Genomic DNA, 26,080 nt, shown 5'->3' with positions numbered 1-26,080 from the left:
CAGTACAGCATGTTCATACCCCTTTTCATGTCCATACTCCTTTTCAGTCTCTAAACTCTTTTTCAATATGCTTTTTCTACTTCTGCTGTTAGGAGATGGAATTTATATCTCTGTGTTGAATCTAGGTTGGCTTGCAATTTCCTTTGACCAATAAAATGTGCAAGAACTGAAGCCTGAAGAGACCTTAGAGATTCTGCATCTGGACTGGGATGACAGAGCCAGGAGAATGAGTGGCCCAGTGGACCCAACTAAGCCCAGCCCCCAGCGTGTCTTCCAACTGAAAGCAGTTGCAAGAGTGAGTCAGGTCAGACCCACAGTAAAAACTACCAACAGACTCATGATAAAAAAACACACCAATGTTGTTTTAAGCCCCTATGTTTTGGGTTAGTTTATCCTGCAGCAGTAGATAACTACTAGAAGTCAATTGGTGGCTCTCCTGGATCTAGAAGTTCTGAAATGGTCTCTGACAATGGGTGCTGGCTGTCAGCAGAAGTACCTTATTTCTCAGACATGTTGCTGTTGGAAAAATTCAAAATTAATTCTTTCAGTAGCTTGTTTTGACTTTAAAACAGAACCTGCTTATTGTATCTGCTTTACTGATAATCAACTGCTCTGCATTCCTGCTTCTGTAAACTGTGCTTGCTTATTGCAATAGCTACATGAATGCTGAGAAACAGAACATATTACTGTACTAGCTACATGAATGCTGAGAAAGAAAAACCTAAAACCCAGAAAGGTTGCCTATATAAATCCTGGAAGACCTAAACTTGGGGCTCAGAGCTTGGAGCACTAGCTCTTCTGGGCCCACTGGTATAATAAAATACCTGACTCTCCAACCCTCTGAGTGCCAACTGCTTCTTTGTTGAGTCCATTCCATAATATTGCCTTTTACTCTCCGGTAGGCTATCTTGGATTTTTCATAGCATTTTGGTCTCAGGGGTCCAAGAAGGAAAAAATAAGAAGTTGCAAGTCTCTTAAGGTCTAACTTTGTAAAGTCACACAACAACACTCCCACATATTCCACTGATCAAGGCAAGTCTCAGGGCCAGCCCATAATCAAGGGGAGGGGAAATAGACTCTGACTCTTGGTGGGAAGAGGGGCAAAGTCACTTTTCAAATGGGCATGTAGGCTGGGAGGGATCCTTGTGGTCTTATTTGCAAACAGCCAACCCGACCATATCAACTTTAGGCACTTGACCAGAGCAAAGATTCCATTCAGTTTCTTTCTTTCATTGTGTGTATTCTGAGTTAGCTGTGTGTCAGCAAGAGTTCAGCATAGGGCCAGGCATGTTGTCACACTGCTTTTATGTGGCAAAGACACCCAAAGTGTTTATGTCTAAAGGGACAGATGCAGTCCATTCTGGGTGGTGATGGGCATGGAGAGGAAAAGGGAAAGGAGAGGTATCGCCAAGTTTCTAGTAGTCTCTCGTGATATAAGTCACGTTGTGGGAAAGCCAGTGATTCACAATCGTTACACTGTCCAACAAGCAAAGTGATTCAGTGTGTCTGACAACCCAACCCACTGATGTTGACTGTGATATCTAATCTCCCTCAGGAGTGTGGCAACTGAGGGGAGCCAAAGCAACCTCGAAGCAATCCAAAGCCAAAGATGGAGCAGGGCCAAAATGCAGGCTCTGCATCCTTCCTTACTTCCTCCAGCTCAACCCCGGAACAAAGTGCTTCTCTCATTCTTGATCCTCTTCCTCAGTGTTCATTGTTAGGATGAGGCCACACCAACTGCCCAGCTCTGAGGCCTCCTCCCACTGGGGGATTATAGGTCTCATCTCCTTTCTTCATGCAAGGCTAGGTGTTTCTCAGGCTTTCAGCAGTTTCACATCGTATCTTTGTATTTCATGAACTTTGTGGGCCTCTTCTGTGAACAGGGCACTGGAGAATGCAAGGCACACTTTTAATAAGAGGCTAGGCTACTCTACAGTATAAGGAGAGACCACATCCCATCCTGGTAACCCCTTTCACAGGCTTTTACACATGAAGTCAAGAAAGCGATAAAAGCATGATATCACGGCGCCATTGTTAATAACATGGATTTTGGAATCAGACAGACTTGGGTCGAATTCTAGTTTTAATCTAATTTTGGGTGTGCTGTTTTGGCAAGTTTGTTTTCTATAAGCTGTGATTTCCTAATCTGCAATATGGGAATTATAATAGTACTTTATAGATTTGTTGGAAAGATTAAGTAAATAAAAGTACACATGTAAATGAAGTGGTGATTTTGGCCAAAGGAGGAATGCCTGGCAATGTTATTTGAAGCTAACTTTAACTTTCCATGCCATTTTCAAGGATAGATTTTGGTCTATATTTGGAGAAATGGTTCTAACTTTAGAAAATAGAAATGCAAAATGAAATGGAAAAGTTTATCTAACACTTTGAGGCAGAATTAGATTTGGTTTCCTCTGTGCTCTTGTAGCTTCTGTACTGATTTCTATCAATAGGGCTTCTCTGTGTTTTGTAATGACCTGTTTACACTGAATGACAGTTTGGGACATTAGAGTGTGAATGCTTTGAGGTCAGCTACCTGGTCCTGTTCATCTTGGCATCCTCAGTCCCAGCACAAACCCTGGACTGATGGGTGAGTAGTTTGCCAGCTCAACCCCCTGGTTGAATTGCTCTCCCCTTTGTAAAGTTCAATTGAAATCTCATCTGCTCTCTGGAGTCCTCCATGCTTTTCCTCTACTATGAGAAATCTCTTTGTTAACTATCTGGCTAAATTGTTACTATTGCTCTTCTCTTCCTTTAAAAAAGTTATTACTAAATCTCTCTGCTCTAGAGTGTAGGGAGAGACCAGATCCCATCTTGGTAACCCCTTTCACAGGCTTTTACACAAGGTGAATACTGGATAAACATGACTTAAATCTAATTGAGTAAATTTAGTTCTTTAAGGGTTATCATGCATGTTGACTAAAATCTTAACAGAGGTAGGTGTTAGTCCCAAGCAAACATAACCCAGGAGAAAGTATATCCTTAGAACCTAGGTATAATATAAGATTTAGCCATTAACAAGCCCTAAGAGTCTTCAAATTAAATAATACTGCATCTATGATATTATCTTAAAACAATTGGCATATAAACAGTGGCAGTAGAATTACAAGAGCTATCTGCTCTTCTTCAAAATTAATTTGCTTTCCCTTAGTTATTTCTCTAGGAGCAACATGTAGCATGTGATACCCACCATCTTCAGGCAATGTGGTGTTGTCTTCCAAGGTTTATGCATTTATTTTGAGAAAATACTTTTATTCTCAGATGAATTTGTAAACAGCACACTGTTTTGATGTCCTTATGTGTTTGCAGATCATATGCTTTGTTTTTCAAGTTGGAGATGGCAGAAACTTTTTCAGTTGCATTGGAAATAAATTCTCATGATTTATCTGTATGATGTCAATACCACACACATTTTCTGGTTATTGTGATGAATTCTTAAAAGCATCAGAAGTGCTGCACAGGGTCATGAAAATGATCTATGTGTCTCAGATATTTTTCTTAAAAAGTGATGAAAATTTTAAAGATAACATAATGGTCTTTCTCCAGTATGCTATTTTATGATAGCATTATAGTCTTTGACTTAGGAAAAGAAGAATAGGATAACTCAGAGGTTATCCACGATTACCCTGTAACTCCTGCTTACTCAGGTGCCCCAGGTTTTCCACTGCTTTGGGTACTCTCCCTTTTCTCTCTACTTTTCTGTACCCTTCAGTGCTTACATCTGTACTGAAATTTTGCTTCAGTCCTGTCTCCTGGACTGGAAGGAAGGACAGGAGCAAGTTCTGACTCTCCTTTTTTATTCCCAGAGCCTAACACTGTCCATGTTTAACTGGTCCTCAGTGTTCATTGAATAAATAAATGAACTACATTTCTCAGTCACAATATAAAGCAGCATTCATGTAGATAAAGTTTATTGTTTATCTAAGACACTGAATAATCTAGAAACCAATTCTTTTTAATTATAGAAGGGTTTTTTCAAAAATGGATTTTACCTTTACAATTATATTTCCTTTGGGCTAATATGAGAATTAGTTTACATTAAAAATAAATTTACAGGGCCGACCCCGTGGCGCACTCGGGAGAGTGCAGCGCTGGGAGCGCAGTGACGCTCCCGCTGCAGGTTCGGATCCTATATAGGGATGGCCGGTGCGCTCGCTGGCTGAGCGCGGTGCGAACGACACCAAGCCAAGGGTTGCGATCCCCTTACCAGTCACGAAAAAGACAAAAAAAATAAAAATAAAAATAAAAATAAATAAATAAATTTACATTTCTGAAGTTCCCCAACAGTAGTTCTAAGTATGCCAGATATTAAGGATAAACCTCTTTGAATTAGAGAAAAAAAAAATGTCTTGCAGGTTATCCTAATCTTGTATATGTTACTGAAAATTAATGTCATCTCCATTTTGTCATAGTCTTAGTACTCAGAGGTAACTGATAAGAGGGTCTGGCTTATCATTCATTCATTCATTCCAGCAATACTTATTGTCACTAGTGTTCTAGGCAGTGGTGAAATAGAAGTAAACAAGATAAAGTCTTTGCTCTTGTAGAGCTTACTTTCTCATTTGGGTAGGTAGTAACCAACCAGGAAAACTAACAGATGCTGGCAAGGGGTATGGAAAGGATTAAAAGAGAGTGTTTTCAGAGAGAGTAACCAGGTAGTAATTCAAACTGGTGGTTCTAGAATACTCCTTCAAGGGAATGGCATTTGAATTGGAATCTGAAGGATAAGAAAGAAGCAGCCATGTGAAAATCAGGGGGAATTGAATTCTAGGCAGAGAAAACAGTCAAGACCAGGGCCCCAAATCTGGGAAGGAGCATAGTGTGTTTGAGAAATGGAAGGTGAACGTGGCGAGTATATGCTGTGAAAGGGGGGCTGGGGAAAGAGGAGTTTTGAGTGGGAGGTAGGCAGCACTCAGGACACTGCTTTGGCTTTAAAGGAACTGAGGGAAGATGGTTGATCCTGAGGCTATATTAGCTCCTAGAATGGCCCAGGGAAAGTGTTGGATAGTGAGTTTGTTGCTGGCCAGCTCAGCCACTCGTGTAGCACCTAGAGCCTGACCTGTGTGACTCCAGACCCACCTAAATCCCTGTAGAGTCCTATGGAACCCACCTGTATGGTCACATCTAGGTTGAGATGCCTGTTTTTCCATCCTCTGGGTACCAACTGAACAAAAACAATGATAACCCATGTGAACACATGGCAAGTAAACACCTTTAAATGTTCTTTTTATTTCAAGTTATTATTGGTTGCATATAAATTTGTGTGTGCGTTATATGCAAGTAAGATGACTTTTTAACAAAAGGTTGGGTTGCAGGGAATATATATATGTCAGGGCAATGTTGCACAAATGGACTGATAAAAAATATTCACCTAAATGGAAATGTATTAAGCTTGATTGACTTTTTTGACCATTATTAATGGTCAATAAAAGTAGTAAATGTATATGCTATGTGGTCCTGTGATTGAGTATACAAAGCACAAAGCATCTGACAGATTCGGCCATTTTGATTTAATTCCTTAAACATTTTGACCCATTAAACATTGAGTCAAGCCAGTCTTTAGCATCAGACAAGCAAAACTGACAAATAATAAGATTTTTGTATGGCATTGAGAAAACCCCAAACTCTTGGATGTCGTTAATATTATTAAATTTACATTAGCTGAAAAGGGAGTGGGATTCATTCCACCAGTTTTCACAGTAAGCAATTGTTTAAGTAAAATGTTGTTCCTTCCCTACCGGGTTGCTGTGTGTGTACAAAGCCTAACACAGCAGTTACGGATATTGTTGGAAACTTACATGGTTGTCATCTTCCTGTGGTTTGGTGAAGTCAAGGCCTACGGGAGGGTGTAAATTAAAGTAGGGAGGAGAAAGATGGGGAAAGGTCCCTTTTAACAAAGAAAAAGCAACTCAGTGGGAGTGGAGGCTGGCAATCTGCTCAAAGGAAATGAAAGGAAATTCTTCATTTCTAAACGGTTCATTGACCCATGATAATAAAGCAGCCCTGCCAAAGAAGGATAATTATCTTTTTAAGTATCAGATGCCCTGTGGGTGAAGGCCTCCCTTCTCCTCTCTTGAAAAATGAACTCAGATTAAACAAATGCCCCTTTTCCTAGTTTACCGTTGACATGAATTTCCTGATTATGAGCAAAATTAATCAGTTTTCCCCTTTCTTTTTTTCCCTCTCTCTTATGGAAACCAGGCCCACCCAGTGAGCTCAGTGTCTTTCCGCCCCCCCCAGGTCCTGAGTCCTACCAACAGTATGATGGGCTAAAGTGCTTGATGTTCTGGTGGGACCAGCAGTTGAAGATTTGTGGTTTTATAATGCCCCTTAGCTACTTAGCTCCAGGCAGGAGCATGCCGTCTTAAAACAATAAGAAAAAAGGAAAAAAGAAAGAAATTTTTAAAAGTACAAGAGTGCTTTTTTCTTCAACTAGTGTCTGAAACCTAAACAAACATTAATATATGTTGTGTATATATGCACACACACATACCTGTATGTATGTGTGCATATATGTGTGCATATATGACAAATTCACACACAAAAAAGAACTGAAATGTTATTGATGGTGTAACAGTGAATATTAATTTGCTACCGATAAGTGACCAAACTTATATCCTTTTCTCTAGACCTTATTGTTTGCTCAGACCAGTAATATAAATATGTTACTTTATCTTATTTGTAGAATGCATTAAGATGATTTCATTTGCATAAGCAGACAACCCTTTTCTTTAATGATTTTCCTTGAAATGTCTTCTCGGGTTCTGAACAATCTGTTTGAGGAACAATTGTCATAAATTACTTAACCGTATGGCACATCTCTTCATTATAGATGAAGTTCACTGTACATTTTCAGAATGTCTACAGTCCTTCTAAAAATAAACATCTACTATCATACATTCATTACATATTTCTCTTGTTTCTCTAAGGAGATACTTAAATTAAAATTTTAATCACAATGTTCTACCTGGAGAAACCAACTGGATATTCCAGTTGTTTCTCCAACCTAATGCCTTTGGCTGCTGGAGAAGACAGAGCATTAGAATAGTGGTCAGGAGATGATGGTCCAGAATAGATCTTTCCTCCTGTCATAATTATCTCAGCAAGCGCTTGAATCTATCTGTACACTAATGTTCCTTTCTTTAAAAGAAATTCTTCTGTACACCACAGCTTCTCCTGCAAAGTATAATTAACCAGGTTGTAAGCTCTCTTTGAACTGCTTGGAGTTCAATAGTTGGTAAATATTTGTTTCTTCATTCCTTAGTCTTTGAGAGTTCAGGCCCTGAGCCCAGGCAATTCAATGAGAACCCTACCCAAAGCAAGCAGAGTGTTCCTTAACAGACCTTGCTGCAGATGTCCTCGTGTGCCCACTGCGGCCAGTGGAGCGCTTCCGTGACCTGCATCCCGATGAAGTGGCCGATTTATTTCAGGCGGTTCAGAGAGTTGGGACAGTGGTGGAGAAACATTTCCAGGGAACATCACTCACCTTTTCCATGCAGGTGAGTGTACAGATTGCTCAGACAAAAATGATTTTTTCTTCCTTTTTAAATCCTAGCATTGGACTCTCTGCTCCTGACATCCCACTGGGAAAGCAGCTCTGGTGTTTGCATCTTATATAATAGCCAACAGAGATGTTACTAATCCAGGGCAGCCCTACTATCCATCGGCCCCATGATGGACTGTGGAATATCATCTGAGGCATTGTTTACAAAGCAGGTGGGAGTAATGGATAAGTGATTTAATGGACATTATGACATTCCAGATCTTTTACTGGAATTAGAGCTGAACAAGTCGTTTTCTTTCCACGGTAATCACATTTTGAGCACTGCTTTAGTTCCAAGGGAACAGTGATATGCAAATTAGGTTGGGCCTTGTCCTCATAGGGCTTACCTTTTCTGTACCTTTCATTCGTGCTACAGTGATTGATCACGGACAGTTTGGAAGCTAGATTGATTGGTTGAGTGTGACCCACTCTCCAATAAAGACATCAGATGCCCAGTCACTGGAGATCTTTCAGCAGAGGTTGAGCCCACAGTTATCAGGCCGGGAGAAGGAGGTTTATGGTGAGTCAGCAGCTGGGAACTGAGTGAATCACTAGGAACATTCATGAGCCCCTTCCAATCCCCATGTAAAGGGCTGAGGGTAGAAATACATAAGTAAAGTCCTCCGTGGCTCTGAAATTTGATGACTGTGCAATTGCCCTTTGGAAAGAAATAGATTGTTCCAAGATGCAGAGACTTTGTGCTCAGTCCTTTAGTTAAACTGAGTGTTTACCATTTTTCCTCCCCTTCCCAGCTCTGCACCATCGACCTTCAAATAGACCAGATAAAGTAAGCCAATATTTTCAGGTTATAAAAGCTCTGACTAAAAAATGTTCATCTGCTTCTCAAAAAAAAATTTTTTTTTGCTGCTGCGTCTGTGTTGAGAGTATCTAAATTTCCCCTCAAAAATATCTTGTGCGTTTGTGTGTATGCATGTCTGTGGGAGAGAGTGCTATATGTCAAACCATTTGAGTCACCTTCAGGCAGGTAGTTCAGCTCAGGGTGGGTATATCAAATGTTATGTTGCAGACTGTGTTTCCAGAAGACAAGAAATGAAAACATCTGTCAGAGTTTAATGAAATATAAAAAGAAAATTTGCATTTATTAGAAATGACCAGTGCTGGTTATCTAACATGAATCACTAGAAAGTTAATTCCATAAGTATAAGAATTGACTTGTATAGAGCACTTAGAATACTTTCATATATGCAGTACTGTTAAATATGTTTTCACTTATCCCACAGTAAGATATATGTTTATTTTGTAAACATGTGTATCTACCCCCCCCCACACCGCCCTGCACATACACCTATATAGATAAAGGAAGCCAGAATTTCACAAAACAATGTTTACCCATTCTGTGTATTCTGATGGTTTTTGTTCTGTTATGATCTGTTTTCTTTTGTTTTTAATGCTGGTTGCAACCCATTGAGTTGGCTTCATGACCACTAATGGGTTGTGACTCCAGGTTTGAAAACCACTAATGTACGGAGTTCTGCTTAATCTTTGCCACAGCAGGGCAGGGATTTTCACCCCATTAGTCAGGCTAGATAGTTTTGGCCAAAGTCACAGAGTTCCAATTGCGTTTTGGAATTTCTGATTATAGAGATATTACTCATTCTGCTATTTCAAACCAGCGGAGCACCTGCTTTGGCTTTGTGTTAAGACTGGTGACTTTGCTCATTTTCAACCAAGCCAATAGTTTTGTTGGCCCAACTGCAATGTACACTCCCACTTTCTTCCCCCAAGGTCAGAAGAGCCATAGAGGACTCCTCCCGTATGAGACGCTGCCCGTATTCTTGCTTAATGGATTATGTTTACAGCAGATTTCCTGAGGAGATATTTAAAGCAATCAGATATTAATTCAGCCATGTCTGATTTTAAAGATAACCAAAAGGTGTGATACTTCACCTCCCCAAACATTTTCAGCCTTCCTTTAAAGTAATTAAAACCATAGCCAAGAGCAAAGAGCATGAAAAGGAACAAGGCGGTTGGCTCACTGATCATTTATATCATTTTTATACATAACTTCTCACTTACCCACAGACAGAAATGGAGAACTGTCTGGTCCCTCACATTTGAAGCGAGAGAGGTCCCCATGAGAATACTATAAATTAACACACAATGAAATTGGATCTAAATTATTAACAGGTGATGTTTCTGAATAAGCAGGAGATACCATCTATCTGTTCTCACCTCAGTTGTTTTTTTTTTTTTTTTCCCATTTCTAGGATGGCCCCGAAGCTGGACAGACTGTGAAGGTGAGTGCTTATTATGTGCATACAAATTAATAAGGCACAATTATGAGAACTAATAAAAAATCATGAGTCATTTGCAGCACATTGCTCTTTCATTATGTTATCTTCGAGGTCAGAGAGACCCTCAGTGTTAGAGCCATCAATCCTGACATTATAAACTATTCCAAACAATATGTTAACCATTAGTTTACAAGGCATTTACCTTTTGTTGAAAAATTATTATCGTGCGAATGTTAAAACAGAAACTAAATCAAGGAGTCCGGAAACGCAAACTGAAGTGAAAGGGTATCATGTGGGGTAGTGTCTAGCAGTCAACACAGAGGCTTTGTGTGGGTTTTTGTGGGTCCCGTGTTAAGCCTGGAGTGTCTTTGACACACCTTCGGTCCTCTACATAGTCTACTTTTGCCTCATCGTTCTGCAGTGAAGGGATGATCACTGGGGTGGCCCTGCGGTGTCCCCCTCTCCTCCTCACCCTGCGTTTCTCTCTATCCTCTTTCTCCCCACCCCCAACACCTACCCTTTTTCTCCCTATGTCCTTAATACCAAAGTTCAAACCTAATGGAGTCACTGAAGCTCAAAAATGGGTTTTCAAGTGTGCTAGAAGAGGAAAGGAGGATTTATTTAGGATAGTTTCTGCCTCCATCATAAAAATAAAAGGATAACATCCTGGCTGATTTGAAGCCGAGTCTCAGCCTGTTTTATACAAATGCAGATTCCTCTGCAGTTGTATCCTCCATAAGTCATAGAAAAGGCTATTTTTTTTTTTTTTTTTTTGAGCTAGAAATCAGGAGTAAGGCTGGGTGCTAATGTACTTTGTGAAATAAAGTTTCATGCTCCAAGACTGGCTGAGTGGGGAAGGTTATGCTTGGCACCAAACAATTCCAGATAAACATAGTTTCTTTTTTATTTTAATCTCAGTTTGCATATGGCTTTAATATTTAACATAGCTATTGTGGGACTTTTCAAGTAGAATCTCTGGGAAGTATCTCTGAGGAGTGTATGTCCTGTAGGAACTGCCATCAAATGAGCCACCAAATTCCTTGTTTGATAGAAAAGGACTAGCCCCCTGATTGCTCAAGACACAAGATATGGTGATAGGGACAGAGGGGACTTTCATCTTTCCTCCTTCCCACTGTCTACTCCCATGCAAGGTTGCAAATATGCAGATACTAAAAAAAGGATATAATACCAGTGGCTTATTTTTGAAATCAATTCTTGAAATACATATGTTTGAAGCTGGTTACCAGATTTTTAAAAACTCAGTATTCAAATGTAAATTCTAACTACACTGGATATGGTGGATGTATTATACAATGTCTATTTGATGGAATTCCTTCAGCCATTGAAAGTGACGCTGTAGAGGCATAGCTAGTAACATGGGAGAGTGCACAAACCATGTTAGGTGGAATGCACAGACTGATATTATGCACATATTAAACATAGCTAAAATTTATATGAATAGGTAGGTTATATGATCTCGAAATTTTATTTCGCAAATCCAGAGGGAGCATTGAAAATATTTGCTGTACAGACAAGCATTGAATAGAAACAGAAAGTAGATTACTGGTTGCCAGGGGCTGGGGGAAGGAGGAAATAGGGAGTGACTCTTAATGGGTACAGGTTTCTTTTAGGGAGATGAAAATGTTGTGGAGTTAGTAAGGACGATTGTGCAGCATTGTGAATATACTAAAGGCCACTGAGTTGTATACTATAAAACGGTGAATTTTATGGTATTTGAATTACCTCTTGATTACAAACTATAGTAAAATAAAACACAAAACAAGCAAGCATTGAATCTAGCAGGGCTGAGAACCATGACTACATGACTATACACTCTCCAACTGCAATAGCACCTACTTTTTTTGATGTCACAATTATGGGGCCAATATTTTTAATGTTTTCGTAAGCTTTGAAGGTGATAACAATGGACTAATTCTTAACATGTAGTACTTATGTATGAATTGTTGGATGTGGTTATTATTATCACCACCATTCTTATTTAGCTTAAGGTCATTTTTAAAATTTAGTATTTTAGGGCCGACCCTGTGGTGCACTTGGGAGAGTGCGGCGCTGGGAGCGCAGCAGTGCTCCCTCCGCGGGTTCGGATCCTACATAAGGATGGCCGGCACACTCAGCCAGTGAGTGGCGGTGCGGCCGGTCACAAAAAAGACAAAAAAAAAAAAAATTTAGTATTTTAACAATCTACTTTTTAAATCAGCTTTTTATGTTTTTTGGATATCTTTCCATTGTTTCCAACCTGATCATAGAATTTCCCCAGTGTGAATTAGCAGGGCTGATGGAGTTTGGATGTGTTGTCCCCTCCAAAACTCATGTGGAAATCTGATCCCCAATGTGGCAGTGTTGGAAACTGATTGAGTCGTGGGGGCGGATCCCTCATGAATGGATTAATGCTCTCCCTGGGGGAGGAGGGATTAATGAGTGAGTTCTCACTCTGTTAGTTCCTGCGAGAGCTGATTATTTAAAGGACCCTGGCACCTCCTCTCTCTCGCTCTTCCTCTCACCATGTGATCTGCTTGTACCTACCGGCTGCTGCCACTTTCCACCATGAGTAGAAGCAGCCTGAGGCCCACGCCAGGTGCAGCTGTCCCAGAAGCATAAGCCAAATAAATTTCTTTCCTTTATAAATTACCCAGTCTCAGGTATTTGTTCTAGCAACACAAAACGGACTAAAACAAGGACCATCTCAAATTCTTTGTGGAATATAATGGTTGAAAGAAAACCAGCATATATACACACACACGTAAAATCTCAATGGGCACTGAAGTTTTTGAAATTGCTCTTTTTAGACCAAAGTCTCCATATCTAAAGTTGTCTAGTCAATGTTTTTTAAGGTGTGATCCTTATTCTACCCACATGAAAATTAACTTTGGTGTTATTTAACAACAGCAAAAAGTTGATTGTCACTACTCTAAATCTGTTGATTTGGAATGTTGTGTTTCGGACTTGGGAATCTTCGTTATTAACAAGCACACCCTGTGATTCTTTTCAGAGTGTACAAATTTACCAGCCTTACTGTTTTACAGCGATAAAACAGTAGTGACGGACACATAACCATGACCCGTGGAAGACAGTCTGGTGGTAGACAGCTCCTCCAGGGGCCAAAGCAGCATCTTTAATATTCAGCTGTCCGGTTCTGAAAACCAGAGTTCAACACTCTGTGCATTTCCTATTTTCAAGTTCACACAGTTGCACACGCTGAGGCGGCATTTGACAACCTGCCACGGAAAGTGCTGTGACTGTTCTCTTCATCTTTGCCTCTGTGTCTGATTCTTGCTATCTGCCTGATGCCTAGGTTCTAAGCCATTTTCGTTTCATGCTGGGTAGTAGTAGCAATAAATGCAGTAGTGGTCTTTTCCCCTGAAGCAACTGTGGTTATTGTTAATGAAGGTGCACCGCTGAGTCGGCTTCTTGAACATGATGCCACTGTAGGGTTTTCTGTTTCAGGGGCTTTAAATTTTGCTTTGCAAAGAACAAGCGTGGCCTGTCTTATTCAGTAAGGCAATTGTAGCAGGAAACAGGAAATATTGAAGTAAAAAAGTGACCTCTTTTTTTGCAATTGATTATCAACTCTCCTTTTTGGGTTTAAAAGTACTAGAAACCTGCCATTCACCAGGCGATTATGGCAGCGATTTGGACGTCCTGCAGACTTGAGAAACAATCTCTTTTCTCCTTCTCAGCCACGGAGCACCTCACATCAGCCTTCCCTTACCCTCATCTGAAGTAGCCCTCCCAGAGCCCTTACTCCCTATCCTGTTACCTCATTTCATTCCTATCAAGGCGTTCTTCACTGTCTTTTATTTGTTTGTGTGTTTGTTTATGTCCCAGTGACTCTGCTGTGTCTTTAGTCTGCTGAGAATGTAAGCTTCTGAGGACCTGGATTTTGTCACTGTTTATGGGGCTTAGAACACACTACCCCAAAATACGGCACTTTCGCATACTGAGTATTTTAAGGTGAGGGAAACTGAGAAAATCCCAGAAACAGGAAGGCCACTCTCTGACCATCTCTGACCTTTGTCCCCTGAAGACAGCCATAAAATAATTCTCTGACCTACCTCCCCTGAAAATAGGTCATAAGATCCTCATTCCAGAGGGGTCCTGCTCTATACCTGATGGCTGAGAAGAATCTGAACAAACCGGCCTCGCTAAGTTCCCCCAGTTTATGACCACCTGACCATACTCTTTTGTCCTCCTATCACACTTCTTCATGACTGTCCATAAAAATACATAGTTTCCCCCCGTTTCTTTGGGTCTTCATTTCTGAAGGCCCCTGTGCCATGTATAACTTATATTAAGTAAATTTGTTATGCTTTTCTCTTGTTAATCTGCATTTTGTTATAAGAATCTTAGCCATGGGTAAGAGAAAGATACTACTTTTTCTCCCCTACATTTACTGACTTTTGTGTGGAGAGGAGATGGAAATGATAGTGGGAGTTTGCTTGATAAAACAAATCTCTATTCCTAAGTTTCTAACTGGTTAACATGAAGTAGCAGATGATATGTACTTAAATTTGAGCATGCAGTCAGGGGTCTGAGCTTCCTTGAATTTCCATCGAAAAAATCTCCCATATTCCAGGTGTCACTAACAAAGACTGAAATTTCCACTAAGTCAAGTTCCAAAATCCTATTCTACAAATGTAATTTCAGGTCATCAAACCATTAAAGCAATGTTCCTTCCTTTAAAGGGGATACTACTTAATAAGTTAATTGTGTGCTATCTTTTAGAACAATTACTATGTGCATCTTTGGGTGGGAGGGTGTTTTAGGTATACTAAGGAGAGATTTATGCCAGGCTGATAATCTGGAGTCTCATAAGAACTATTTATAGAATATGCTTACTTACACTCTTCCATGTTTATGGTTCTTGAATCCTTCTACTTAGAGATTTAATTTTATAGTACTAATGCAGTGGGAAGTATCTCTTAATAACTGTTGAGATATTAGCAATTACTTTTCAGATTGCTCTAGAAGAACAAGAAAAAGAATTATTTAAAGAGTGTGATTTAAAAATTATAAAAAAAAAAAAGAAGAAGCTCTCTGTTCAACTGAGGAGTTTCTGTGGTCCTAGGACAGATTTTCCATGGGGAAATCCTATCTATTATATTGAGTAATAGTGAGGAGAAATTGACATTCATATTCAGTAGATAACGTGCATTGCAGAGATTGGCTAGGATTTGGACGTGTATGGAATCTTGAACCAGACAACCCTAGTTCAAATCCCAACCCTGCCACATAACGTCCCTGGGATCTTGGGTTATATCTTAACCTTAATCTTAACCTCAATTTTCTTATCTGTAAAATAGGCTAAGGCTGTGTCGTAGGAGAATGTAATTGACCTTGAGATTGATTGTGTTCTTGCTAAATTCATTTAATTACTATACACTGAATTTTCTCTTTTTTATTTATTTTTTAACCATTCTCAGGTGATTCCTTTTTTTTTTAAAATGCATATTCATGTAATACAAAGCTGACTGTCACCCCCTATGCCTAGGATGTGATGCTCAGATCAATATTATGAGGATACCCATTACCACGAGTTGTGATTATTCACCATGTCCCCCACCCAATTAATCTCCAACATCCCCCTCTCCCCCCATGCGAGCCCTATGTATGCTCTCTCACTCTGCAAGTCCAACACACCGCTGTGGTCTTTCTTTACTTCCTTCTTTCAGTCTTAGCTCCCACTTATGAGTGAGGACATGTAGTACTTTTCCCTCTGTACCTGGCTTATTTCACTTAACATAATTTTCTCCAAGTTCATCCATGTTACTGCAAATGGCAGAATTTCATTCTTTTTTATGGCTGAGAAGTATTCCATTATGTATATATACACATTTTCCTTATCCAGTCTTCTGTTGATGGACATTTAGATTGCTTCCATATCTTGGCAATTGTAAATAGAACTGTGAAGAACATGGGAGTGCAGGTATCCCTTTGACATGATGATTTCCATTCCTTTGTGTGTATACCTAGGAATGGGATTGCTGGATTGTATGGCAGTTCTATCTGTAGTTGTTTGAGAATCCTCCATACTGTTTTCCATAGTGGCTGTACTAATTTACAGTCCCACCAACAGTGTAGTAGTGTTCTTTTCTCTTAAGAACAAGAACAAGGCAAGGATCCCACTCTCACCATTCCTATTTAACATAGTACTGGAAATACTAGCCAAAGCAATTAGATAAGAGAAAGAGATAAAGGGCATCCAGACTGGAAAAAATGAAGTCAGACTATCTCTATTTGCAGATGACATGATCTTATATATAGCAAAACCTAAAGACTCTATCCAAAAACTCTTAGAGTTGATTAATAATTTCAGTAAGGTTGCAGGATACAAAATCAATACCCCCAAATCAGTTGCATTTATATTCTCCAGTAATGAACTAAGAGAAATAGAAATCAAGGAAGTAAGCCCATTTACAATAGCCACCAAAAACATAAAACACCTAGGAATGAATTTTCTCACTGTTAATTACTGCCTTTTAGCTTAAATTCTTGAGAAAACTTTCCTCTGATTGTATGAATTATACTATTTGGATATCTTGTTTGAATTTGTTATAAAAATGACCACTTGAAAATTCAGAAGCCTGCCTTATTAATTAGGAAAAAATATTGACCCTCTCTATCCTGATACTTTCAGCCTCTGCTGTACGCCTTGATGCTAATGAGTAAGTCATGGTTATGAATCAACAGTGTACTTCACTATTACTTAACGTAGGTATTCATAGAACAGAAATCTGCCTGACCCCCATGTGGGTTCAGTAGGTCTGTGGTGGCACCCAGGACTCTACATTTTAACAGGTACCACAGGTGATTCTGATACATTCTTGAGTCTTCTGAAGCTGCTTTACCAAAGGAGTGATAAGAAAGGGTTGAGGAGGAATCTCCACATTGCTGCACTTAACCCAAACCAACTCCTAGGAGAGATTTGGTGTGCACAGGAAGAAGAAACCTGGATCTTGAGAAGAAAAATGATTTTCTTTGTTATTTATGTATTTGTTTTCATTTGGAAAGAAATTTTAAGAGAGCTGCAATTTTCCGAAGGACTTTTATCTTTTGATTACACCCATGATGAACAGTACCTTGCCTGTGTTTATACTGAATGCATGTATTTACTGCCAGAAGAATTAGTATCTTCAGGATACAGGAGGTTTTATCTTGTGGAGTTGCCTTACAATTTGCATTTCTGCCCTCATAATGAATTTGATTTGACTGAGTTTGGAAAACCAAAAACAATTGCAGTGCTCAGGGATGGGTTTCAGTGTACATGTGGGAGTGGATGCCTTTGAGGGGTGTTGAGGCTCCAGGCGCTTTTCCCCCTGGTATGTAAATGTCTCTGACTCCCCTTCCTTCTCCTGGTGATTTGGAGGCAAATTCCCTGGTCCCTAGTTGTCCAGGCAGAAAGGACTCGGAACCTGCCTGTCTCCTTTGGGAAACTTCCTCTCTCCTATTAAACCCTCAAGCCCTCTCCTAAGTAGGTATCAAATCAATGAGTTTTGCCATTTCTAACTGGTTAATTTTGATTTGCATGATGCCATCTAGGTCAAAACACTGAAAGAAAAATTAACCAAGGCCCCTGATAATTTCATGTTGTAATTTATTTTTTCCCTATTCTTTCAAACTCACAGGCAGATAAGGTGGATGGGATGGGGGGAGGGGAGAATGCAGGGCAGTTAGAACATACTGGCAAAAAGGATGGACTCTGCATGGTTTCATACCCAGAGATGTCACCTACCAGTGTGTGACTCTTGTGCAGTTCAACCTTTCTGAGCCTCAGCATTCATTTATAAATTTATACAATGGAGGTCTTAATGGTATTCTGCCTCCTAGAGGTGTTGTGAGAACCAAATGGATTAATGCATGTAAAAACCTTTAAAACGGTGCCAGGCACATAGTAAAGTCTCAATAAACGTTCTCTATTAGTTTTTAAATTTTACTTACTCCTCCCAGCAAACCCCAGAATTGGGCATGTATATTTTGCACTTGGGGAAACTGAGACCTTCAGAAGTAATGTGACATACAAAAAACACAGTTGGCAGTTAGTAAAACTGGGATCAAACCGTGCCTGTCAATAAACCCAACTCTTCACTTTATCATATGGCTGGGCTGTTTCTGAATACACTGTGCATCCAGCAAGTACAGTCAGTGATGCTGAAGGAGAGCTTTTGTAAATATGTTGTCACCCTCAGCACAGATTAATATGTATTATTTTGCTCCACTTGGAATAATGTTGGCTTCCATTAAAAAATATGTAGAGGGCAATCCTTGTTTAATTTTATTATATAGGTGAGGGTTAACTAACCTAAATGCTGCTTTGTGTATGTCAGTTTATAGCAGAATTATATGCTTTAGATGTTTAATTTTTCATTTGTGCTACCAAACAAATTCCTTCAGTAATTAGAGGCCCTGACATATAGCAAAGTGGATATTTGGCTGTTGAATTTATTTTGAGATCTGTAATGCGGAAATGTGGTAAATATGGCAGATACATTTTTAATGTCAGTGTTTTATAGGTTTCAGTATACTCTCTTCCACACCTAAGGCTCAGAGTTTGGGATTTCTACTTAATCACTATGAAAGCAAATATCCTGTGAATGGCAAGTGTTCTGTAGACCCTAAAACACCACATAAATGTAAGGCATTATTATTCAGAGTAGGCTTCTTACCTTTGTTGATGTATTAAGACCAGTTACTTACAATCATTATTTTGCTATGGGGTACTAGTGTGCAATAAATAATTGTGGGAGGAATTACTCTCTCTCACCATTTTGCTGTGTGTTTCCCAAGTCTAGGAAATTATGTGCAAAAATTTTTAACCCTATATTATCAGCTCATTCTAACTTCAGACTTTTAAACCTGTGACAAAGTTGGCTTGGCCAAACTCTCAATTCTGTAAAAACGGGTAAAATAAACTCAGCCCCATTAATCATGCTATAAGGATTCAATACCTTTGATTAAATATAAGTGGCTAGTTCTGTCTCAGTAGATGATTAACTTGTTTTAGACCATACCACATCCTTAAATACAGAATAGTGAATGAGCCCATAAAATATTGTGTGCCTTGATTGTAATTGGGCATTTCAGCTGAAACAGAATTACATATTACAAACTTTTGCTTCAGAAACTATTAACAGCAGCAAATAATAAATATAAAAGCAGTTTGCTTATAGGCTATCTGTATAAGTTTTACAACATGTAGGTCTATATATTTCTTGGAGATATGGACTCAAGTAGGGTTGGGATTGCCTCTGGGTAGAGGCAGTGAAGTTGGAGCACAATATGGGATGTGAAGGGTACCCAGAGGCCTTTAACTCTATAATGCTTTATTTTCAAATTTGGTAATGAATACCTGGTTGTTGATTATATTGTTTATATTTTTAAATATTCATTTCTTTAAATGTATTTTAAAAGAAAAAATATGTAGCTATTTCTATAATTTTTATTTCGCAAGAGCCCCATTTGAAGAATTTTCCATTCTGTAATAATTCACTCTTTTTGCTTTGTTATCCTTAGCATATAACCAGTTCTTATACCTCCTATATTCAAATCTCTGAGGATGGGACCCATGAAATAGATTTTTGAAAGGCCCACATTTGCTTCTGGTCGTTACCCAGATTTATGAACTGTTGTTTTATTTACTTATATAAATATATTTTGATTCTTGGTCTAGATGACCTAGACTTGATTCTTAATCTTATATTCATCCTGAATTATTCAATCCCTTTCAGAGGCTTCTCTTTGCTCTTTATGCCAAAGCCATTAATAAACTAATTCTCAAGTCCCAAAAAGCAGCTGGAAAAATATGGATCTGTTGGCTGAGCCTGGGTCACATGGAAACCAGCTTAATGGAGAATAGGCATGGTAACCTGCAGGGCTACAGACATGGAAGAATTAGAATAATGACCTTCCTAACACATTTGAGTGAAAAATATTAGGTCGGTGAGAATCTGTAATGGCCCTCGGGTCAAACACAGTGAGAAATTCTTCTCCTTCAACATGAATTATGTTAGTGCTGGGAAAGGGTAATTTTGAAATTTTAACTTTATATGTCATGAGGCATCAGTCCTACACCTATACTCCAGGAGCAGATCCCTTCTCTGGAGAAGCCTCTTGTCTGCCAAGATCAGGGAAATGGAGACATACATCTCTGGAAACCTTCCAAATCAGATTAATCCCAAATCTCAAGGGAAAAGACAAAAAATGATTATTTGAAATTCTGGGCTCATTCAACATAAAGATAACATTATTGGATCTGGTAATGAAAACTCTCACTTCTTTCCCTGGTACTTTATTCTTTTAAATAAGCTTTTCTTGCTTCTGATGTTACATGAAAAATAAACATGAGGTTGTTTAAGATGTTGACTTTGCCTAAAGTGGTTGAGAAGAATAAACAACACAGAGAACAAACTGAACACACCAAATACTCTTCTACTTCGTGGTGAAATCCATTTGTCCTAATGTTCACATTCAGATCTCCCACTCTGGGGTCTATATATTAATATCTGTTTCCCCCAAATATTTTATCATGTTTTCTATCCTGGTGCTCTGAAAAACAACCCAACAGGGGCTTTTATTTGGGTTTCAATTCATCTGCTGGTTGTAAATGGTATAAATTCCCAGATGTAAAAAGGTTCTAGCAGTGTAATTTTGATGATACTGTTCAGCCATGGAAGGAATAAATCTGATTCCAAGCTCAGCTACGCTTTCAGATGACCCAAAATGAATCTCACCCTTGAGGAAGAAACTCAGAGCATAGGATAACTCAGATAATCCCAGAGGGGCAAGCGACCTTGGAAGTCATCCAGTATCATCTGCTACTCTACAGATAATCTCCCCTGTAGCATTTAAGTCTCTCTTATCTTTCTTTATATGGGTACTCAGAGCACTGTGAAGTTGCTGTTTCTAGTTCTGAATAGTCTGATCTGTGGTTGATGTTGAGAATTTTCTTACGACCAAACGTATCTCATTTCTTCCTCCTAGGAAATAAGCATCCTGCCTACTTAGGTTTGTCTACCTAGCATTCATTCTTTTTTTTTTTTTTTTTTTTTTTTTTTTTGTCGTTTTTTCGTGACTGGCACTCAGCCAGTGAGTGCACCGGTCATTCCTATATAGGATCCGAACCCGCGGCGGGAGCGTCGCCGCGCTCCCAGCGCAGCACTCTACCGAGTGCGCCACGGGCTCGGCCCTAGCATTCATTCTTTAATTTATTCTTCCAGTACATACTATGCTCCAGGTATTATTACAGGCTCTGAGAGACCAAGAAGAAGGACATATAGTTCTAGTCTTTATGCACAGTCTTTAAAATAAATGCCATAATGGAGGAAGGCTAAGAAAGTTGCAGAAGTTCTGTAGTTTAAGGTCATATTATTTTTCTCTCTCAGTAAATATTTACTGAGTATCTACTATGTGCCAGGTGCTGCTCTGGGTGCTATGATCCAGCCAAGGAACAACTCTCAGCTTATTGTCTGCCTCCCTATACACAAATGAACAAATAAAATGTTGCAGATTTGGGGTAGTACTGGAAAGGCTATAACAAGGTGCTGTGAAATGGGGTAACATGGGAAAAGGGTAATAGGAGTGGTATGGTTACTTTAGATAGAGTGATCAAGAAGGACCCACTGAAGAGTGATCTGTAAACTGAGACCTAAGGAGTGAAGATCTGGGCATAGAAAGGACATTTCGGGCAGAGGAAATAGCCATAGAAATGAGCTTGGCACATTCTTGCAGATGACTGAAAACCAGGTGGCAGAAATTTGGGGTGAAGAGAGGGATGGCAGGAGATAAGTTTGAAGAGGCAGGTAGGGAAGCAGTTATACCAGGCCTTGTACACTGTGGTAAGGAGTTTTAATTATATTTTAAATGCACTTAATGTCTCTATTATGTTTTAATATATTAGAATATTTCACTGGTGCTTAATATGATGGGCCACCTTAACTGGTTTGGTTTTTAAGTTTCTAATCTCGTTTTTCTAGAACTGGAATTATTTTGTGTCATAACTATTATGGGCACTAAGGCTGTGCCCCTAGCATAATTTCTACACTCTCTCATTATTTAGCAGCCAAGAAGTTAGAATGGGTTTGAACCCATCTTTAGCTCCAGGTGCAGACCTTGTTTGGTGTTGGCCAAGGGTTGGCAAACTTTTTTTGTAAAAGACCAGATAGTAAACATTTTAGGCTTTGAAGACCAGGTGGTCTCTGTCACAATTACACAACTGCCTTTGTAGCACAAAAGCAGCCATATAATATATGTAAATGATTTGCACAAATAGGCATGGCTGTGTTCCAATAAGACTTTATTTTTAAAGAGGTAGTGGGCCAAATTTGGTTCTGGAGCCTAAAATTTGTTCACACCTTACCTAAGCCAATTCTCTCAGCCACGGTGATAACTTTTTTTTTTTTTTTTTTTTTTTGTCTTTTTCGTGACCAGCACTCAGCCAGTAAGCGCACTGGCCATTCCTGTGTAGGATCCGAACCCGCGGCGGGAGCGTTGCCGCGCTCCCAGCGCCACACTCTCCCGAGTGCGCCACGGGCTCTGCCTGGTGATGACTTTAACCATTACCTAAGCCACTTGGAATGTAGGATTCCCTTGACTTGAGGGATGGTTGGTCCCATCATCATGGAGAACTTGTGTGTCTAATTTGTGATAAGGGATGCTTTCTCTACTACTGCTTGTGAACAAGAAGGCAGGTAGCTCTGACAGCTGCTGACAGCCATCATATGATTTCTAGGGCAACCTGCCTTAGAATGAAGCAAATGTGGAGGCTAGAATGGCAGCCTGGAAGCCTGTACTACCTCTACACTTTTTAGTTTGGTGACCCAACAAAGTCTTGTATTGTTTAAGCCAGGCAGAGTTGAGTTTTTTGCTACTTCCGACAGAAGACATGCTTAACTAGATCATCTACTGTAAAATATTCAGTATTGTTCCTCCTTAATATGCTTAACTGGCAGTTTGAGTAAACAATTTCTAAAGTGCTTCTGCATATCTGCAATACTAATCACATGCCAGTGGGAATCTTTGAGTGAAAGTCTGCAAATCAATGGCCCTAGAAGAGCTTAACTTCCAATTGGCTCCCTTTGGTGCATGACCACACGGTAATTCCATTAACTTTAATGATGGTGGTGCTGCACAGAATGGGCCCTGTTAGTCTATTCTCCCTTTTCTTTTTGGCATTAAATCTTACCCTGCGGCTAATTCTTCAGGGTAAAGTATGTGCACTGATGCCATTCATTTCTTGGCCTTTATTAATATATGTGGACTCTCTCTCCCAGGAAGGGAGCACTAAGTGAGTACATTAAAAATGAATCCACTGCCCCATTTGTCGACTGTGAGAAAACCCCAGAGTCAGGGACAGCAATGGATTATTATTGATTGTTGTAAGATCCAATAAAATCATCAATATGGCTCAAAACAATTACTGTGGCCACATTAGCAAATTATCAAATCCATAACTTGTTTTGGAGCCTGGTCTCAGAGATTTAAATAAAGTGCCAGAGGGAAGAAAGTTGTATTTTAAGAATGTGGCAACCAGGGCTGGGCTAGAGAAATTTATGACTTAATTTGCTGTGCAATCTAATTGAGAATAACTATTGGATTTCTAAAGAGTGAACTCTGATTAGGTTTAGGTGTCAGAAATAACCTGGAAATATGGGTCACTTTGTACTTTTCTGAGTCTGTTGGGAGAGGGAAAGGAAGGTATTCATTGCAAGGAATGATTTTCTAGGGTGACCTTCTACCCTTTTCTCCATGTTCTTATTTCCTGTGTTCAAATAATTGGGTTATACCTGAGACTTGCTGGCTCTTCCACAGACTCAATTTTTACTCTCTTCACCGAGTGTCAATTTTCCCCCATTTAGAAATAAATCAATTCAAAATGAAATTAACCAGAGCATTCATTTTTCACCATCTAGTAAATGAGTCTCTCTAAAGAACACGAGGTCCTCCCTTTTTGGTTTAAGCTTAATAAAATCTTTCTCTTCAGTGGAAGTAGTATAGATCTGTTGTCTTCGCCTTTTCCAGACTTTTCATCTTCGGTGGATTACTAGGCAATATTTGCTCTGTAAAATGTGTGTTGGCATGTTCGTAGATTCCTGTGCATATTTTCTGAAGATCTAACCTGAAGTCAGGCTGCTCAGTTTAAATTTCAAACCCACTGCAGACTGTAAAAAAAAGCTGCCCATGGTATCATCTCACCCATCAGCCCTCTAACAGTTCATCTGAAGCCCTGGCCTCAGCCACACTGTGACAGGCACACTGGTAGCAAGATTTTCAGAAATGGATTGGCTCATCTTTCAGCTCGGTTCAGGAAAATAGAAAAGCAATTTGCACAAAGATAAAGGAGATTTCGTAGTGATCTGTGTAGAACTGGCTAACGGATTTCTACAGGCAGTCAGCAAAATCTTGAAAACCCAGCTGAGAAATGATAAATTACTGCTAACTGTCCTAATTATCCCTTGACACTCCCTGTTGAAACCTGACTAAATTTTGCTGAAACGTACAAATAGGAAAGAAATTTAAGGTTTAATAAATTACATATAATAGACATGCTGAAAAGAATCAGAAAGATAGCCACAGCAGAAGGGCTCATATTTAATACCCAACAGTCTCCAGAGCCTTATAAAGAGATGGGGGGGTTGGGAGGGGGAAGAATGTGTTAGATAAATTGTAATTTTAATTGCAAACCTAATTGATTATACTCAGCATGCTCGTCAGGTTAAGGAAGACTGTGAGTCAACTCCCAAGGTCATTACATTAATAGACACGGTAAGCGTGTAATTTGTGATAAGTTGATTTGGGAACATCGCATTTTTCTTTGTAAACAGTATAACCAACATTAGCTTTAAAGGGTCACACGCTGACTCAATTTGTTTCTTTGTATTTTAGAACAATCATCTTGTCCTCACCCATCTTTTGTGTTTTATAGTCATAAGTTCAGTGTATTCATTGTTTGCATCCATATTCTTTTCTTCTCTCTCTCTCTGCTTGTGAACCAACTATCTTCTTTTCTGGAATCTTTAGTCCTCTCTCACACTCCTAAGGCAATCTTGATTAATTCTCCACTTTCCCTCCTGTCTAGAAACCTTCTAGAAGTTGGAAGAAAACATATTATTCTCCCTCTAAAGAAGCGTCAATGCCTTTGACTGCATACATGACATGATTTTTATTCCTTTGCTAAAGTGGTTCCCCACATCTGGGTGTTCTCTATTTGGTAACTATTCTATTTTAAACTTGGGGGCATCAGGATGGCATAGGAGCAAGTGTTTATCGCAGTGCTTGGAACATAGTAGGCTCTCACTAAGTGCTTGCTGAACATAAGCATGGTTTCACCAAGTACAAAGCCTTGGGTCTGGGCATTCTTACTGCAGATGAAGACTGAAAAATGAGGTGGTCAGAAAGATCTTGCTTACAGGCACTATCATAATGTCGATTTTTTTGGCTCCTTTTCGTATTTTGAAGATCAATGAATCTGGTTGGTGGTACTGGGTTCCTGTGATGTCGCTATCCTCAGCACCACCTGATCAGTGATGGGGTGTCTCTTTGATCTCCCTGTGGACAAATTCTAGCAATGGAATGAACTCCGAACTAATATTCTTAAGTAGTAATCTATGGGGGTGCTTTCCACACCTAGGCTATTTCCATAGACTGACTATTCTCTTGTCTAATACCCACCAAGCTTTTGTGCTAATTATTTCTCTTTGAGTGGGCATGCAAAGGGCATCTGGAGCACTCTGGATTCTTTTAGGGTGACAATTGGAAACATAAATTTAATTAAAAACAGGTAAGTCATTAAACTCTGAGGACTGGGGATCTTAGAATCTTTTAAGTCTTTGAAAGCTAAGGGCTACTTCCATGGGAAAACTGACGTATACACAGAATGTTGCATTAAATTTCAGGGGCCTCCTGGCCCTCTGAGGCCTGTCTGGGGACTGCTAGACAGAACTTGCCTGATTTGTTGTCTTTTAACTCAGTTTTCAGGGGGCAGATAGTATTTTTAGCCTAAATTGATGGGATAAATCTTAAGGCAGTTCAAAAAAAGCCATGTCCTACCTATCTGAGAGAGTTTACTTTGCAAAATGTCTCCCTCACTCATAGAAATTGCATGCTGTACGGATTCAAAGTCTGACTCCATTCACTGTTAGTTGTGTGACTTCAGGCAGGTGGTTTAACTCTGCATTTGTTTCCTTGCCTGTAAAGTCGGAATAACACTACTCCCTCTTGTTAGGATATTGTGAGTATTAACTGAGACGATGAATGGGAAGATCTCTGCATC

General features: G+C 39.5%; 1 protein-coding gene across 5 annotated transcripts in view; it reads left to right on the top strand.

Moving 5' to 3' along the window:
* Window positions 1–26,080, top strand: part of FHIT (fragile histidine triad diadenosine triphosphatase) — a 1,434,235-nt gene that overhangs the window by 1,140,773 nt on the left and 267,382 nt on the right. For all 5 annotated transcript variants that reach the window (XM_063115080.1, XM_063115076.1, XM_063115077.1 and 2 more), the window contains 2 exons: window positions 7,354–7,499; window positions 9,772–9,801. In XM_063115080.1, coding sequence (XP_062971150.1) covers window positions 7,354–7,499; window positions 9,772–9,801 — 176 coding nt within the window. The remainder of the gene's footprint in view (window positions 1–7,353; window positions 7,500–9,771; window positions 9,802–26,080) is intronic.

Source organism: Cynocephalus volans, chromosome 11 (assembly GCF_027409185.1).
Source record: "Cynocephalus volans isolate mCynVol1 chromosome 11, mCynVol1.pri, whole genome shotgun sequence".
Lineage (NCBI taxonomy): Eukaryota > Metazoa > Chordata > Mammalia > Dermoptera > Cynocephalidae > Cynocephalus > Cynocephalus volans.
This window is presented reverse-complemented; position numbering and strand designations above follow the sequence as displayed.